We start from the raw sequence: 18,105 nt of genomic DNA on the forward strand, positions 1-18,105 counted from the left end.
AGCAGAGTAAGGATGAAGTTGGTTTAGCTAAAGTGTTCCTGGGCCAGTCCAGGACATACACAAGCAATAACATCAACAGAATTTAGCGACAGGTTGAACGTGGGGAAGGAGAAGACTGAGTATGAAGGAGGATGGTTTATGGCTTGAGTACTTACTGTTGCTTAAAATCACTGAGCTGCACAGTTGTGGTAGGGGGTGGGAGTTGAACAGCTTTAGCAGGGGAAAATTATACATCCACTTTCCTCCTGTCATCAGAGGGCAGACATCAAGTAAGGAGTCATCTATGAAAAACTTCAGATGTAAGGATTTTGGAATAGAAATTCTTCAAAGTTGGCAGTTTGCACGTGACAATCAAACTCTTGGAAGTATGAGATACTTCAGGGAGACGATAGAGTGGGAAAGAGACTTAGGATTGAGTCTGCCAGGAACTTGAGGATCCAGTAAGCGTGGATACCATATTTTCTTCCTGGAGAATTGCATTGTAGCAGATTTACCTACAAAAATGACTGCTTTTTAGGTTGTATACACTGAACTCTTTTATAGACACAGTTTTGCCTGTTTTCCCCTAGTATACGTTCTGACCATACTATATTAAAACCAAGAAGTTTCTAACCATGAATAAGTCAACTTTAAACTACAACCCACCTTTCTAAAGTGTTTCTAAGAGGAGTGAGGGAATAAAAAAGTATATATACTGTATGTAAACTGCTTAGTACACAGAAAATGCTTTTTAGAAATCACAATTTTCAGTAGATTTTTCTGCTGAGCCGGATCAGGTGTTCCGATTACCCACTAGCCTTGGTGGAAAGTACAGCCTATTGGATGTTTCCTTGCAAAGGAACACTTACACATTGTTCTAAAACCAATCAGAGGAATATATGTTCATCTTAATTTTACATTTATCGTAACTATAGAGTTTATTGGCATATTACAGTTTGTAGATGATATTAAATGGTCTATTTGTAAAAATTATCATTCAGCTCAAAATACCTTACTTATACCTTTATGCTCTACTAATTTATACTTCATTTACAGATATCCCAGGATCAGAGGCAACTGAAGGTAAGGTTGATATGTAAATTCTGACTCTCCTTATGTGGATAGAAAAAAGGCAAACATTTTTAGAGTACGTGAAGTTGAACGTTTATTGGGAAAGTTGAATTTCTTGTATACTGAAAATATTTTTAAACCATACATATTCATAAGCATAATACAAACACCACCTACAATACAAACACATTTTAATAAGGTTCTACTATGAATATTAATTCTAGCCAAAAGAAAATCAGGTAAACCAGTTCTGCATATCTTTTATCTGCTTTGATGATGTAATCCAACAATTTAAGATATAAACAAAGTAAGCTTTGGCACAACCCTACTTACGTCACTATGGGAACTAGGATACATACTACCACAGATTACAAACCCAATCCCTTCATAATCAATTTAAAATTGTTACAAGAAGCAAACCTTAATGACATGTAAACATTTTTAGGGTTTCAGTTGGCAATTATGTCTTAAGTGCTTAGAAAAACACACCACCATTTCTCATTATTGTTCTCTCTTTAGCTCATCTCTTCCATGAATATAAAGTAGGAAAAATATTATTTGAGACTTCCAGCATAATTCCATTGTGCTTTACACTTTTATAAATATGGATACATCTAAAATATCAGATGCCTTTTTACCAACAATAAATCCACCAAATTCACATTTTCTTATAAACACATGCAAAATTAGTGAAAGACACTTTTGTATAGCAAAGACCCTGCTTAATTTCCTTCTGATTAATAATTTTGGATGGCATGTGCAAACCATACTGCTCATTGAACAGCAGATTTATTTCCTGTAGACTTGGTTTTCTATAAAAATATATTTATGTGTTCACAGGAAAAAAGTTGGTATGTGTGGAGTGACTTTTTGACGTATCATTAGATTATAGATTTGTTTATGAAGTTAGAAGGCATCTTAGCTTTTATCATTTTCAAATTTTTCTTCATACAAAAGAACACCCTGTGACAGAGATAAGGTAACTGAGATCATCGTTAGCACTTTAAAGTCGAGACAGTTTGAAGCAAAGGGGTCACGCAACTTGCCTAAGGTTTACGTACAACGTCAGTGCTGGAACCAGGAAGAGAACTTGAGTTTTCCTAACCCTCGAACAGCTCCCTAGGAACTGATTCCCACCATCAATCCTGGAGATTATATACAATCTATTACATTGAAATAATATTGGCTGGAGGCTAGAGAAAGTTAGTCATAGACCTATTCCTCCTGTGCAGATTCCCAGTAGAAACCAAATGCTATTGAAACACAGGGTAATGAAGAGTCATAGCTAAAGGCCATCTTCAAGCAATCTCGTTTTTCAAATCCATATGTTTGGGACATTCAGAAAATATGAGCAGGAACATGCTTATTGCTCACAAGTTAAAGAACGCTGTGATCCAGGAAAATAAAACATTATTTGTGTTAACGTCTAATTGAAAGGTGATTAAATTTATATTAATCCTAATGCATTTTTGAGACTATGTCCAACCTGCAGAAACCTTTTCAGCTGATGACAAAGATGAGGAACTGGGATACTGGAAGAACTAAGTTCAGAAGTCCTAACCTTGGCCTCACTGATAGCTGAGTACCAGAAATTCCCCCCAGGTAAGTCCAAACATGATGACTCTTCCTTGAGAAAAGCTCTGCCTTAAAATTAGGTGGGGATCAAGCTCAAGGTGCTGGAGGGGTGTGTGGCTCCTCATTCCCAGCTTGAGGACCACAGCGCCTTCCCACTTTAGAAATCCTTCCATCAGAAGTGTGGTCAAGTCCTGACCCACCAAGTATTGTTGTAAGAAAGACATTCTTTTCTGCTGCCTATCCATTTGGGAGGACACACAAGGTTTAAAATGGTAATTAGATATTCAGTGTGGATTACTGCTTGACTATTATACACAATCCCTCATTTTGGTCCACAAGAGAGAGTGTGGGCTACATGAATAAAAGTCAAGGCTTGAACAATCTATACCCATGGGTAGAGTTCAAAAATGAAAGTAAAACCTGCGAGTTGGTTTCACGTAAACATAATTCAGAAATATACTTAAGGTTAAGAAATATTTCCATAAAATGAGAAGCTCAACACTGAATTTTACTGACACATATGCACAGTCCTTCATAGTATTTCTAAACTTCTCTCATGTACAATTTGAGAAGGACCAGTAGTTCACAGGCCAGGAAATAAATTCTCTGAATTTGTACTAGCTTTGACAGAAGGAGAACACAGAAAAATATCCCACCCTGAAGATTCTTAAAATGTGATATAGGCAAACATATGTATAGGAATTTATGCTGTAAACGGTTTTTCTTGGCGGGCTAGGGTAGGAGTACAGTCAATGACAAAAATTTACTTTGAAAAATATGAAAACATCCCCCTCAATATTTATATGATATTTTATTTTGAGATTGTTGGAAAAGCATATAAGAACAAAATCCAAATGCTTTGTACAAAGTCTTCAGAGTTTGGGAACCTCATGTTATTGGTCATAGCTGTGGATTGATGAAAAATGGTATATTACTATATACTCTAGCTGTACAGACATGCCTGTTAATGTTCTTCTCACTTCAAAATAAAACAATCTCTATTTTAAATTGTGTAAATATTAACATAATATGTACAATGCATTCACGAAATATATGGAACATACCATTATACAAACATAGGTAAAAGCAGTCAATTTAGAAATGGAGATATCAAATAGATACAGTTGTCAGACCCCAGCATCACAGACACCTCTCTCGCCTGTTCTTTCGTAAGATCACCTTCTGACCACTGCTTCTATTGCAGCTGAATTGAGTCCAAGAAAAACAAACAAAAGTATTTTTAGGTGTCATACCTGATAGAAACTAAGTTCATGTTGAAACTGAAAGAATTCTGTTTAAGCAAGACCATCTCTGGGCAAAGAGTTAGGAGCTCAATAAATACTAATTGATTGTTCACCTAAGACTTCTGCTAGTAACATTTTAAATAATAAATTCAGACTATATATATTCAATGAAGTGTTATTTAATAAGACATTCATATTCCTCTTTACAGCTTAAATAACCAGGTGGCTTACCATCTTTTAACCTGTTATGAAGTGAAGTCACTGAGACAGTTCTCCGAGACTGAGTACACATGTGCACACGCAGAAAACCCACAAGGCAGCAACATCTATGCAAACACAGTGAAGAGTGGAGCCAGGCAGGGATGATTTCAGCGGAGAGAGACTTTGGATTCAGTTGAGGTGAACCTAAATACAGGATCTGTTTTTGTCGTTTGCATTTTGAGCACCTGAAAAAAAAAAAAAAAAAAACTCCAGGCCTATAGTGCTAGGTATTTTCACTTTTTCAAGGCAGTGCTCTTTTTCTGAACAGAGTTGCAGGATGTTTGAATTCTGGGTGAAAGCTTCTGCCAGAATGTTTCTATTCTATATGAATGTTCTTGCTCCCTTGAACAGTTAAATCTGGAAGGTTGGTGTGAACCACTGGTTTGGTGCTACGTGCTCTGTTTATGCCCGGAGTGGAAACGTTGCTGTGGAACTCCCATTGCTTTCCACAGATCCCTTCTCCTTAGACCCAGCATAGGCACCGATAAAAGAGCCATCCTCGTTGAAGAGACCGTGGTCACCTTCTCCGTACTCCACTAAGCTGTCGGCACTCTCTGTGGCCTGCATATCCCTGTTAAGGGACCGAAGGCTTCCTTTGAGAGGTTTTTCATCACTGTCACTAGAAAATAAAAAAGAATAGTTTGACAAAATCTGAAATATTCCTGGAAAGCAAGACTCATGCCAAAGTGCTAATAGGTTTTAAAAATTTCCAGATAATCATGTTAGCACTGAAGACAGATTCTAAATGACCCTTTCATAAAGAAATGTTTAGAAAGTCATTACCAATTTGTGTTATGCTGAGTAACTGGGAAACTTTTCTGCCATTCACAACACTCCTGCTTCCCTTTAAAACTGAGACACACAGATATTCAATCTGCTTATGTACATAGAAAACAAATGTTATTTCCTACACTTTCAGAACTCCTGGTCATCAAAGCTTGATTTTCTGTCTTCACCTTTGATCCTCCGTATTTTTCCAGATCCTTCCAAAAATGTCTCTCTTGTCCAGGTTAATCAATTAAATTCTGTTTCTTGTAACCCAAGAACTTCAATACAGTTTATAAATTCAGGGTTGTTAAATTAGAAAAAGAATAGCTGGTATTTTTAGAATAGGAATGTTACATGTATCCTGCATTTATGCTCTGAGTTTTATTCTTTAACAAATTCAACTCTGAGTTAGTAAAATGTCTTTCAAATGATACAGTTTTCTTCATTTCTAGCTGAGGATTTTTTTTTTTAATACCAACATCTTTCACACTATAAAGCTATATACCAAATGAGAAGATTTTATAAAATTCTAAAAAGGAAAAATTGGGGTAAAAGGTAATTAGCACATGATGAGTACTTTATAGAATGGGGTAGTAGCTGGTGGTGTCCATCAAATTGTTTCATTTTGCTCAGTTTTTCTAGAAGCAGGGCAGGATGGTACTTCACTTCCCTCTGTGTTAGGCAGTGCCATATGATTTGCTTTGGCCAAAGAAAAGTGAGCAGGAATGACAGTGTCACTTTAGAGTGAGTGCTCCCTGTGCCATATTCCGGTTCCTGCTGTGGTGACCTGCATACTCCCCTACCAGCCAGTGTTCCTAAGGACCAGGATGGCCAGAGCCATCAATGGTGGACACAGGCATGTGGACACACAACTTAAGAGAGAAAAATATCTGGAGTTGTCTTCACTAGCAGCATAACTACCACACAATTGCACTCATCTCACATGCTAGTAAAGTAATGCTCGAAATTCTCCAAGCCAGACATGAGCAGTACGTGAACCATGAACTTCCAGATGTTCAAGCTGGTTTTAGAAAAGGCAGAGGAACCAGAGATCAAATTACCAACATCCACTAGATCATCCAAAAAGCGAGAGAGTTCCAGAAAAACATCTATTTCTGCTTTATTGACTATGCCAAAGCCTTTGACTGTGTGGATCACAATAAACTGGAAAATTCTGAAAGAGGTGGGAATACCAGACCACCTGACTTGCCTCTTGAGAAACCTACATGCAGGTCAGGAAGCAACAGTTAGAACTAGACATGGAACAAGAGACTGGTTCCAAATAGGAAAAGGAGTATGTCAAGGCTGTATATTGTCACCCTGCTTATTTAACTTCTATGCAGAGTACATCATGAGAAACGCTGGGCTGGAAGAAGCACAAGCTGGAATCAAGACTGCCGGGAGAAATATCAAGAACCTCAGATATGCAGATGACACCACCCTTATGGCAGAAAATGAAGAGGAACTAAAAATCCTCTTGATGAAAGTGCAAGAGGAGAGTGAAAAAGTTGGCTTAAAGCTCAGCACTCAGAAAACGAAGATCATGGCATCTGGTCCCATCACTTCATGGGAAATAGATGGGGAAACAGTGGCAGACTTTTGGGCTCCAAAATCACTGCAGATGGTGATTGCAGCCATGAAATTAAAAGACACTTATTCCTTGGAGGGAGAGTTATGACCAGCCTAGATAGCATATTCAAAAGCAGAGACATTACTTTGCCAAGAAAGGTCTGTTTTTCCAGTGGTCATGTATGGATGTGAGAGTTGGACTGTGAAGAAGGCTGAGTGCCAAAGAATTGATGGTTTTGAACTGTGGTGTTGGAGAAGACTCTTGAGAGTCCCTTGGACTGCAAGGAGATCGACCCAGTCCATTCTGAAGGAGATCAGCCCTGGGATTTCTTTGGAAGGAATGATGCTAAAGCTGAAACTCCAGTACTTTGGCCACCTCATGCGAAGAGTTGACTCATTGGAAAAGACCCGGATGCTGGGAGGGATTGAGGGCAGGAGGAGAAGGGGACAACAGAGGATGAGATGGCTGGATGGCATCACCGACTCGATGGACGTGAGTCTGAGTGAACTCCGGGACTTGGTGATGGACAGGGAGGCCTGGTGTGCTGTGATTCATGGGGTTGCAGAGAGTCGGATATGACTGAGCAACTGTTAACTGAACTGATAATTCAGACTGTCCTGACTCTTACAATAATTGTTTCCAGAACTAAGATGCTACAGTTACAAAAACAAATATGAAGAAAACTAAAAGACCAAATGTGGCATTACCTTACAGGCCAGGCAACAGGATAGCGAACAAACTATTAGCCGAAGCTGGAAAGATGAGAATTCACGTATGTTACTGTCTCCTGGAATAATCTTCCTGAATACACGTAGTTTTGAGGAAAGGTGATGAAAACTATTAACTACTCTAAACAAGATGCCAGGTGAAATAGTGCAGGGGGTGGTTTTACCTGGCTTTTTAGAGCAGCCGCAAAACGAGGGAATGAGTTTTGAATAAGGAATGTCTTTAGTTTTTTTTCCTTATAAAATTGATCAAGTAATATGTCTTTCAAAAGCATTTTAAACAGTTGCCATAGATCTTCAATGACCCTTGCCTTGTGGGACTTGAGGCACAGTTTTCTACTTTGTAAAGTTTAAAGTTTTCTTTGTCCCTCCTTTCACCCTTTAATGCTCCTTTTCCTATAAAGTATCTGAAGTCATTTACCAAGAAATATCAAGAGTCCCTTGGACTGCAAGGAGATCCAACCAGTCCCTTCTAAAGGAGATCAGTCCTGGGTGTTCTTTGGAAGGGATGATGCTAAAGCTGAAACTCCAGTACTTTGGCCACCTCATGCGAAGAGCTGACTCATTGGAAAAGACTCTGATGCTGGGAGGGATTGGGGGCAGGAGGAGAAGGGGACGACAGTGGATGAGATGGCTGGATGGCATCACTGACTCGATGGACGTGAGTCTGGGTGAACTCCGGGAGTTGGTGATGGACAGGGAGGCCTGGTGGGCTGCGATTCATGGGGTCACAGAGAGTCGGACACGACTGAGTGACTGAACTGAATCAAAGTACAAGAGTGTTTACTAAATGGAGGAAAGAAAAATAAGCATAGAGGCAAGGAGAGCTTACCATGAGGTTCATATGTACATTGGTGTGTGTGTGTGTGTGTGTGCGCGCACACGCGCACATGCTTAGTCTCTCAGTCGTGTCTGATTCTTTTGCAACCCCATGGACTGTAGCTTACCGGGCTCCTCTGTCCATGGAATTCTAGGCAAGAATACTGGAATGGGTTGTCATTTCCTTCTCCAGGGATCCTCCCAACCCAGGGACTGAACCCACATCTCCTGCATTGGCAGGCAGATTCTTTACCATCTGAGCAACCTGGGAAGCCCACATAAGTTAATGCAGGAGAGCTAATGAGAATATTCCACATCTCTGTTTATAATGATGGATCCAGGGCAGGGGCCAGTCAGAGCCAACTGAGTCTGCTCTGTAATATGGATCCTGGTCGTGTGTGCTAATGGTCGTATATGCTTGGAAACTGCAACAGCTCCCTTGGCTGCAGTATACAGAGCACCTGACTGAAAACAACAGAGTCCTCAACAGGAACAGGTAAGTCAAGAAGAGGGTGATGGGAAGGTGAAGATGCACACTGACAACAAGAGAGTGAGAAGGGTAACACACCCTCAAGAGGTACTTACCTCCTACCAGATTCCTTGCAGTTTCTCCCATTTTGGCACACTTGTGTACGTTTGGTCCAGGGGTTAAGAGTGACACAATCTTTTTCATCCTTTAAAGACTGTCTCAACCTTCTTTGGATGAACTCTTAGCAGAGCTCATCTTAGACAGCAATAGTTGCTCCCTTTTTTGCTCTTATTCTCTTTAATTAATTGCAATCATTTGCATAGATAATTCCCCCCCTCCCCACAGACTAGGTTCATCTTGAGGACATGTTTTGTGACTTACACACCTTTGTAGGTCCACACCGCAGGTACACAAAATACACGTTTATGCGTATACACTGAATACAACCTGAGTTCACAGTGGCTACGGTGAGGAGTGACTACAAGATATTTTATCTATTTTATATAGATAATCTCTAAATAACAATACTGTCCTGTGAATAACACCTTTCAAGGAAATAGTCCAAGCACACAGAGTCTACCTAGATAGCAGTTACACCTCCTCACACAGACATCTAGTTGCTATCAATCACTTGTATTACTATTCTTTATAAGGGTGTTAAAATGTAGTCCTAAGCTTTAAGTAGAAATGCTTTTTTAATATATTTTAAAGTTTATTTAACCTGATGGATATATGCTTTGATGCATTTTTAAATGGAGTGTAATGTTTACCTGTATTCTCCAAAGGTTTCATCTTTCGCTGACTGAACTTCAGGGTCTGGGTGAAGATCCTCCTTTTCTTTCACTAAACACACACACAGGTAGAGGAGTAATACGAGTCATTTTTAAAGACATATATCTTCAAAGCACTGTTAATAAGTCAAGTGTTTTATGTCTGTACCTATTCACTCATCTTTCACCTCTTTGTTACCAGCGTTACAGCCTGGTGCAGTTATACATGAATTCAGTTTTATGTGGGCAACATGTCTTAATGAAAGAGTCAAACGTAGTTACAGTCGCTCAATGAAGACCAAATTACTGCATGTACATTTCACCGTGCTTCCCTTGTGGCTCAGACGGTAAAGCGTCTGCCTACAATGTGGGAGACCCGGGTTCTATCCCTGGGTCAGGAAGTTCCCCTGGAGAAGGAAATGGCAACCCACTCCAGTATTCCTGCCTGGAAAATCCCATGGACTGAGGAGCCTGGTGGGCTACAGTCCATGGGGTCGCAAAAAGTCGGACACGACTGAGCAATTTACTATGCTAAACTTCCTGAAAATGTCATTGGCTGATATCAGATCAATGTTGTTAAACTAAAGGACTAAAAAGTCTATCATTGGGTTGTTCTCTTCTTACTCCAAACTGCCTCAATAATCAGAATATTAAAGTCTATAACACCATAGGTTAAATGAGATTTACTCTAAACAGTGGGATATAGAACATGAAGATTGTTGCCTCATTGTGCTCAGAAAATTCGAACTAAAATCCCCTGTCATGGCACCTTTTACTACTTACTTGCAGAGAGATGAGAATTTCTCTTGGTTTTCCTGCAGTGTGAAATGCTGACTTGTGTTTAAGAGCACAGTTTGAAGAAACTCCTTCAGAATCTGGATAAGGTAACACTTCACAAAGGACGATTTGTTGGGCATATACTCAAAGGGAAATGCTATGTCTCTTTACAAATTGAATGAAGTTAAAGTATTAACTAGGATGATTTTTATTTATATTTTATGTACCATTAATTCAAGAGGTATTAAACCTGATATATATCAGAGGAATAAGGGATGCATTCCCAGCAATGGTTAAGTTAACACAGCTAACTAGTAAACCCAGTACTATTAGAATGTACTAGTGCAAAATATCTCTGGGTCATGAATTTATAGAGAGGCATACTGTTAAAATATATGTGTGTGATTTACTAACAAGTCTCCCTAACATCTGTGATATTTTACAGATAGAAAATAGAAGCATGGAAGTATTATATGCCTCTCTAGAGCCTATTTTATATACTGCTGCTGCTAAGTCGCTTCAGTCATGTCCGACTCTGTGTGACCCCAGAGACGGCAGCCCACCAGGCTCCCCTGGCCCTGGGATTCCCCAGGCAAGAACACTGGAGTGGATTGCCATTTCCTTCTCCTATGCATGAAAGTGAAAAGTCAAAGTGAAGTCGCTCTGTCGTGCCTGACTCTTAGTGACCCCATCGACTTCAGCCTACCAGGCTCCTCCGTCCATGGGATTCTCCAGGCAAGAGAACTGGAGTGGGGTACCATTGCCTTCTCCACGCTTGATATACTAGAAATGAATATTTCATTTTTAAAAAGTGAAATACTTTCATTCATAAAACAAGTAACTACCTAGAAATAATTCTGTTGATCATACATACACCCTTTGGTGAGTTATTAGAGGAATTTTCTTTTCCTCTCAGTACAGTATATTAACTAATGTACTAATATAAATAGACTTTAATGTGTAATTAAAACAATTGAAGATGTCTCTTACGAAGGTCTCCTATAAATTAAATGTAAAATGTGAAAGTTAATTGCTCAGTCATGTCTGATTCTTTGCGACCCCATGGACTGTAACCTGCCAGGCTCCTTGGTCCATGGTATTCTCCAGGCAAGAATACTGGAGTGGGTTGCCATTTTCTCCACCAGGGGATCTTCCCAACCCTGGAATTAAACCCAGGTCTCCTGCATTCCAGGCAGATTCTGTACCATCTAAGCTACCTGGGATGTCCTAAACAGGTAAGTAGAATTTACTTGGTAAAATTTAAAGTCATAGTAAGAAACAGCTTTACCTGAGTACTTTCCGCCTTTGTTCCTCTTCACAAAGCAAACAGTTAACAATATTAGTGTGAGTAGAGCAATTGCACACATCAGTCCAATAAACCAGCCTTGAGTGGAGATGTCATCGTACAGACCAGCATATTCTGTTGTACAAAGAGAAGCACACTGAGTCCTGGAAACAGTCTTTGACATTAAGCCCCTTTGGGGAACATTAAACATCATTTTTAAATAAACAAAATAGCATCACTTTTGTCTAGAGTGCCCCTAGAGGGTATGTGATTTGAAGTACAGTTCATCAGGAGAATCCTGATAAATCGTTAATTCATTGTTCAGAAAGGGCCCTCTCAAACTGCATTTGACTCTTAGGATGAAAACCAGAGAAACAGTAGAGACAGATCAAGATGAACACAGTAGCAGCAGCAAGCAGGCAAAAGCACAAGCTGCCTTGGTTACATGCAGATTGCCAAGGAGATTCTGGGGGTTTGCTTTTAGTTTTTGTTATTAACACATGTTAATTAGCCGCAGACATTTTTAGGCAACTACTCTGGTAAAAACAATTAAGAGGTAAGTCTGGATGTTGGTGAGACATTGTTCATTTCGATACTTTTAAAACGCTATGCCAAAACAAATTGACACTATAGTTTTTACAGCCAATGTACTTCATATTTTCAACATAGGAAGTATGTAAAAGTAAATAATCTACAGAGCATAGATGTATTGTCTAAGATGGCTCCAAACAGAATCTCATTTCTCACCTCTCCCTCTTGTCTCAATTACATCTTCAAAAATGCTATTGTTATCAACCCAATTCTTAGTCAAAAGGCGAACTACATGTTCAGCTCCAGGCTCAAATGCCTCTACTGGGTGAATCTTTTGAGTAAGATTTACTCCTTCTGATATCTTCCCGACACTTTTACCTAAGAAATGTACACAGTTAATTCATATGAATTGTAATCACTGAAAAGTAGGACATGAAAAGCAAAAAAGTACTGTTATTTGAGATGAATGAGAGCCATTTGTAGCATTTTTTCCTCAGTTCTGAATTATCAGAAGATGAAGAAAATCAACATTTCAAGATTTTCTTTTTTAATGTGCTGAAATGGAGTATATGAACTTAATTCATGTCCTTTAAAAATGATACACTTGTTGATGAAGTGATGCTATAAATTTGCGTGGTCATATGAATGGTTTAAAACCAAACACAGACTTCAAAAAACTGTACAATGTCACTTTGTGCAATTTGGACTTTCACAAACCTCATAGGAACCAGATTTGGAGATTTTGGCTTAGAATTGAAAGCATATGACATTAAAACCTTTAATCTACATTACTTCCTTGCCTTGGTCATTTTCATAAGTATTGATAGAATAGCATAATATGTTCATATATTAAATGTTTGTTTGAAATTTCTAGAAACTTAGGCTACATAAAAGTGCAGGTTTATAGGTACTTTGAAATGAAATGTATTGAAATTTTTGAAGTGTTTGAGAACTTTACAATTCAAAATAAATGTATGTCAATATATTAATTGTAGAATATTATAGCAGATAAAAATATGACAAGTATAATTAAAATATACATATAATATCAGAAATTAAAACAAAATATCTAAAATAATTTTGCTGTTGATCCATAATGTTGCTAAGAATTAACTCAATAAAATGTTAACAATGTTTAAAGGCTTTAAATGAGAATGTGTCACATGTTAAAATTTAGGTATAACTTTTCAACACAGAGTAAAAATTGATTATATAGTTACTGATAACACAAAGACATCATTAAAAATGGCACCGTGAGAAAAATAAGACCAGTTATATTAGTTGAAGAAAGCCTTCAAGATTGAACACTTGAAACAAAACACAATTAATTTTGCCTTTGAAAAACAGAAATTTAGTGTTCCATTAAATAGCACAAGCTTTTGAAAAATAGAGTAAAGCAAGGATTTTATTGCAACCAGTAACAACACAAAAAAGAATATTTCTGATTAACTCGATTTTCCCCCCTTTTAGATTATGGAATGTAAGCCACCTGAAAATCAGAGTGACAACCAGAAAATGATGGGGAAAAAAATGCTTGTGTATCAAATCCCATTCTCTGATTTAATGCCAGATGACCTTAAAATGGACCATCCAGGCAGAGCAAAGAAAAGAAAGATTCAGAAACAGATTCCAATTTGCACAAAAGTTAACATTTTTAGAGTATTTAGTGATAGCAAGATGATATTCTCAATAGAAAGATAAATTTTTTTCATTTTTTCCCCAAAGATCATGCTGAAATCAAGTGGAAAAGACTAGTTGTTTTTTCTGTAAATATGGCAATATAGGCCTATAGAAGAAAATTCAGTGTCAACAGGGGAAGGGGACAGTAGCTGACATTGCAGAATCCTGAAAAAGAGCACAAACATACTAGTAAGAAACACTTTCAAATCATGACACATGGGAATGAAGAAATATGCTATAAGACGCTCAAGTACATTAGTTATAGTTTGAATTTGCAGAAGAGAATAGCATCATTTATATAGCCACATAAACAGCATTTTCCACCCTATGAAAACAACTTGTCAATGCAACCAAGCCGACATTTACCAATATTTCTATATATACGAGAATGCATGACTATTGTAAGACAATTTTGTGATTTTTTTTTTCTTACATGCTGCTAATTGCCAGGAATGGGACTAGCATTTCTGATATACTGTTGGTCCTTAAATAAAAGTAACCCTCCCCAGGCCTTAAACTCTGTTTTAGAAAATACTACTGTTGCATATTTAGATTACCACTATACTGACTTATTTTCTTGGTGTCAGACACTTGTTAACCATTTGAACTCTAGAGGAACAAGAACCTTTTAGTTACTGGAGTGTTTTCAGTCACCATTAAAAGTAGGTAAATAAGTTCTTCAATTCACTTGGTGTCCAATACATCCTTGGGAATAATTTGAGTTTTTGAGAGAAACTATTTTGGATATGTGTGTGTGTATATATACATATGTATATATACACATTCCCCCATAAAAGAAAGTTTTGAGTATATAGGAACTCTTAGGAAAACATAAGCTCTTCAGTATTTACATTGAGTAGGAACAAAATGAGAGAAAGAAACAAACTGACCAAGGTCACAGCATAACCATTTACACATTCATTTCATAGTGATTCATGAACTGAAACACATTGTAATATATGTCTTATATAAATGATAGACTGTTCACGTTTCTTTGTTACTATTTTCTCTTTTTTCCCATGGATTCTACCTTTCATTTAATCTAAAATTTGGGAAAGCATCCAGAACAGTGGATGCGTAGTACATGATACATAAATGACTTGTTTATTTTTCCCTTCCTGCTCTCTCCCATTTCCTTTTGCCTGCCTCCAATACCCCTCTAGGTCTCACCAACTTGAATTCTACGCAAGGCCCTCTTTTTTAAGCTTAAAAGTATGTCTATCCTTTCCCCCAATCCACTTCCCTTTCTTGCTTTACCTTCTTATTTTATCTCCTAATGCCCTGTTGATAACATAGAAAGCTTAGTAAAAATACTTCTAAAATCATAATTGGAGAAATAATTTTGGAAGGGAAATGGGCTGAGTTGGAAAAAAAATAGAAAAGTAAAATTGAATTAGGCGAACTATACAAATGAAACGATAGTGTTATGAGCCAGTTTCAAGCTAATTACTTGGCATCATCCAGTAGACAGTAAAATAAAATTGGTTTATGAATCACTGTATAGATGAGTCATGACATGGAGGTGAAATGTGTTAGATCAGTGGTGCAAAATGTCTACCAGTGCAAGAGGCAAGCATTTTTCTGGGTGGAAACATTTCCAAAAGAAAAATACCTGCTCTACTAACCTTATGACTAACTTTGTGACCTTATAGCCCCCTATTTTAATTAAAATTATAGTTCCTGACCTTATATACACTGAGGCTATAGTTTGATTACTGTTGTGCAGAAATCCATAAATTGAGTCAATGTGAACTTTAGAAACAAGAAAAATAAATTCTGTACATCAGTGGAAAACAGAAGGTCAGACAGATTGAGAGCACAATCACTTCTGATTTATAGTGACTACCATGGTGCCTTCCTTTCAGAGCAGTTTAAAACGGAGCATGCATAAACCTCCGGTACTTACTCCCCTCTCCTAAAGTAGCACTCTCCTCGGTGATTGGTTTTCCACAGCCCTTTGAAGTGCAAGCCCTCAAGTAGAATTTGTACTTGGTAGTTGCACTGAGGTTCAAGAGACGCCAGCTGGGCTTTGATGGAGTTGTAATGTTGATATCATTTAGCTCTCCAATTTCATCAGTGTCATTTACTGAAGAAAGAAACATGAACATCAACACCTCGGATTTTGTAGTCTTAGCCATTCAATTATGTTATGCCTTATTTCTGCTTCTATTCATGCTTGTGGCCTGCCATCTTAATTATTCATAGTCTCTATCAACTCAATTCTATGAGGTAGATACAATTATTATGACATATTATCCAGGGGTAATTTAAGATCTGGCAAGAATAAACACACTGCCTAGATCTAGAGCCACTAACTGGCAAACCCGGATTTGAATCTAAACCACAGCCTTTTAACTCCGAAGCCCATGCTCCTAATCACTGTGCTACACTGGACAGCCTCTGCAGCTTTACCATACCTATTAACAATGATGAGCTCCCCCACTGACATATTTTCATTGTATCCTTGACGCGCGCGTGTGTGTGTGTGTGTGTGTCTGTGTATTAGTTGCTTAGTCGTGTCTGACTGTTTGTGACCCCGTGGAGTTTCGCCCTCCAGACTCTTCTGCCCATGGGATGTCCCAGGCAAGAACCCATGGGGTGGGTTGCCATTTCCTTCTTCAGAGGATCTTTCTGACCCAGTGATCAAGCACGGATCTCCTGCATTGCAGGCAGATTCTCTACCATCTGAGCTAAGTACTTTTTAATCCTTTATTGTAAAAATTTGAACAGTGATTTACCAGAGTCTTCTATAGTTTCTGGTTTACTATGTAGCACTGAACCAGTATTCAAGGACTCAAGAAACTGATAAATTAATGTATTTTAAAATGTCTACTGTATACTTAGCACTATGTAAAGCGCTGTATAGAAAAATATGATTTAGATAGTGCCTTTCAAAGAACCTGCAGCATAGCAAGATCTTGATATTTGTGCAAGAGCTCAAAGTGCTTGAAGACTACTGAAAGAATAATCCAAGATGAAATGGTATGTTCAAGGTTGTGCAACCATTAGTGGCAAGAATAAAGGGCTAGAATAAACACTCTTGACACTTGGTCCAAGAGACCCTAAAAATATATTTACTCTTTAACTTAAAATGCCTTCATTGTAGATACAATGCAGTGAGATAAATGGAAATGAAAAATTACTAATCCAAACATAGGAAAGAAGTAAAATAATCACTCTTGGTCAATTACTTGAGAGCACTCCTGTAAATAGCACCAAGTCAATTGAAAAACTACCACAATCAATGTAAGAATTCAGCAAAGTACATAGAGAGCTCTCATATACACACTCAACGACTATTTAGAACATATAGCCACAAAAATAGATAAGCCATCTAAGAATATTTCAATCACTTAATAGATAGCTAAATAAGTATAGATATAAGACTAGAGATCTCTTTAAGAAAATGAGAGACACCAAGGGAACATTTCATGCCAAGATGGGCTCAATAAAGGATAGAAATTGTATGGACCTAACAGAAGCAGAAGATATTAAGAAGAAGTGGCAAGAATATACAGAAGAACTGTACAAAAAAGATCTTCATGACCCAGATAATCACAATGGTGTGCTCAGCCCAACATCCTGGAATGCCAAGTCAAGTGGGCCTTAGAAGCATCACAACGAACAAAGCTAGTGGAGGTGATGGAATTCCCATTGAGCTATTTCAAATCCTAAAAGATGATGCTGTGAAAGTGCTGCACTCAATATGCCAGCAAGTTTGGAAAATTCAACAGTGGCCCCAGGACTGGAAAAAATCAGTTTTCATTCCAATCCAAAGGAATACCAAAGAATGCTCAAACCACCGCATAATTGCACTCATCTCACATGCTAGTAACATAATGCTCAAAATTCTCCAAGCCAGGCTTCAACAGTATGTGAACTTTGAACTTCCAGATGTTCAAGCTGGGTTTAGAAGAGGCAGACGAACCAGAGATCAAATTGCCAACATCTGTTGGATCATCGAAAAAGCAAGAGAGTTCCAGAAAAATATCTACTTCTGCTTTATTGACTATGCCAAAGCCTTTGACTGTATGGACCACAACAAACTGTGGAAAATTCTGAAAGAAATTGGAATACCAGACCACCTGACCTGCCTCTTGAGAAATCTGTATGCAGGTCAGGAAGCAACAGTTAGAACTGGACATGGAACAACAGACTAATTCCAAATCAGGAAAGGAGCACGTCAAGGCTGTAAATTGTTACCCTGCTTATTTAACCTATTTGCAGAGTACATCATGAGAAACTCTGGGATGGATGAAGCACAAACTGGAATCAAGATTGCCGGGAAAAATATCAATAACCTCAGATATGCAGATGACACCACCCTTATAGCAGAACGCGAAGAACTAAAGAGCCTATTGATGAAAGTAAGAGAGTAGAGGGAAATGTTGGCTTAAAGCTCAACATTCAGTCAACTAAGATCATGGCATCTGGTCCCATCACTTCATGGGAAATAGATGGGGAAACAGTGAAAACAGTGACAGACTTTATTTTTTGGCTCCAAAATCACTGCAGATAGTGACTATAGCTATGAAATTAAAAGACGCCTGCTCCTTGGGAAAAAAGCTATGACCAACCTAG

The 18,105-nt window shown here is 38.1% G+C and overlaps 1 protein-coding gene across 6 annotated transcripts in view; it reads right to left on the minus strand.

Annotated features, from left to right (window-relative positions):
• Positions 1-1,127: 1,127 nt before the first annotated feature.
• CHL1 (cell adhesion molecule L1 like) overlaps positions 1,128-18,105 on the minus strand; it is a 225,124-nt gene continuing 208,146 nt past the window's right edge. For 4 of the 6 annotated variants that reach the window (XM_024982443.2, XM_010817612.4, XM_010817611.4 and 1 more), the window contains 5 exons: positions 15,431-15,610; positions 12,061-12,222; positions 11,317-11,448; positions 9,252-9,324; positions 1,128-4,749 (listed from right to left, as the gene is read on the minus strand). In XM_024982443.2, coding sequence (XP_024838211.1) covers positions 4,533-4,749; positions 9,252-9,324; positions 11,317-11,448; positions 12,061-12,222; positions 15,431-15,610 — 764 coding nt within the window. In that variant the 3' untranslated portion in view covers positions 1,128-4,532. The remainder of the gene's footprint in view (positions 4,750-9,251; positions 9,325-11,316; positions 11,449-12,060; positions 12,223-15,430; positions 15,611-18,105) is intronic. The other 2 variants (NM_001205541.3, XM_059879495.1) reach the window with 2 other exon arrangements.

The sequence above is a fragment of the Bos taurus genome, chromosome 22 (assembly GCF_002263795.3).
Source record: "Bos taurus isolate L1 Dominette 01449 registration number 42190680 breed Hereford chromosome 22, ARS-UCD2.0, whole genome shotgun sequence".
In the NCBI taxonomy this organism is placed as follows: Eukaryota; Metazoa; Chordata; class Mammalia; order Artiodactyla; family Bovidae; genus Bos; species Bos taurus.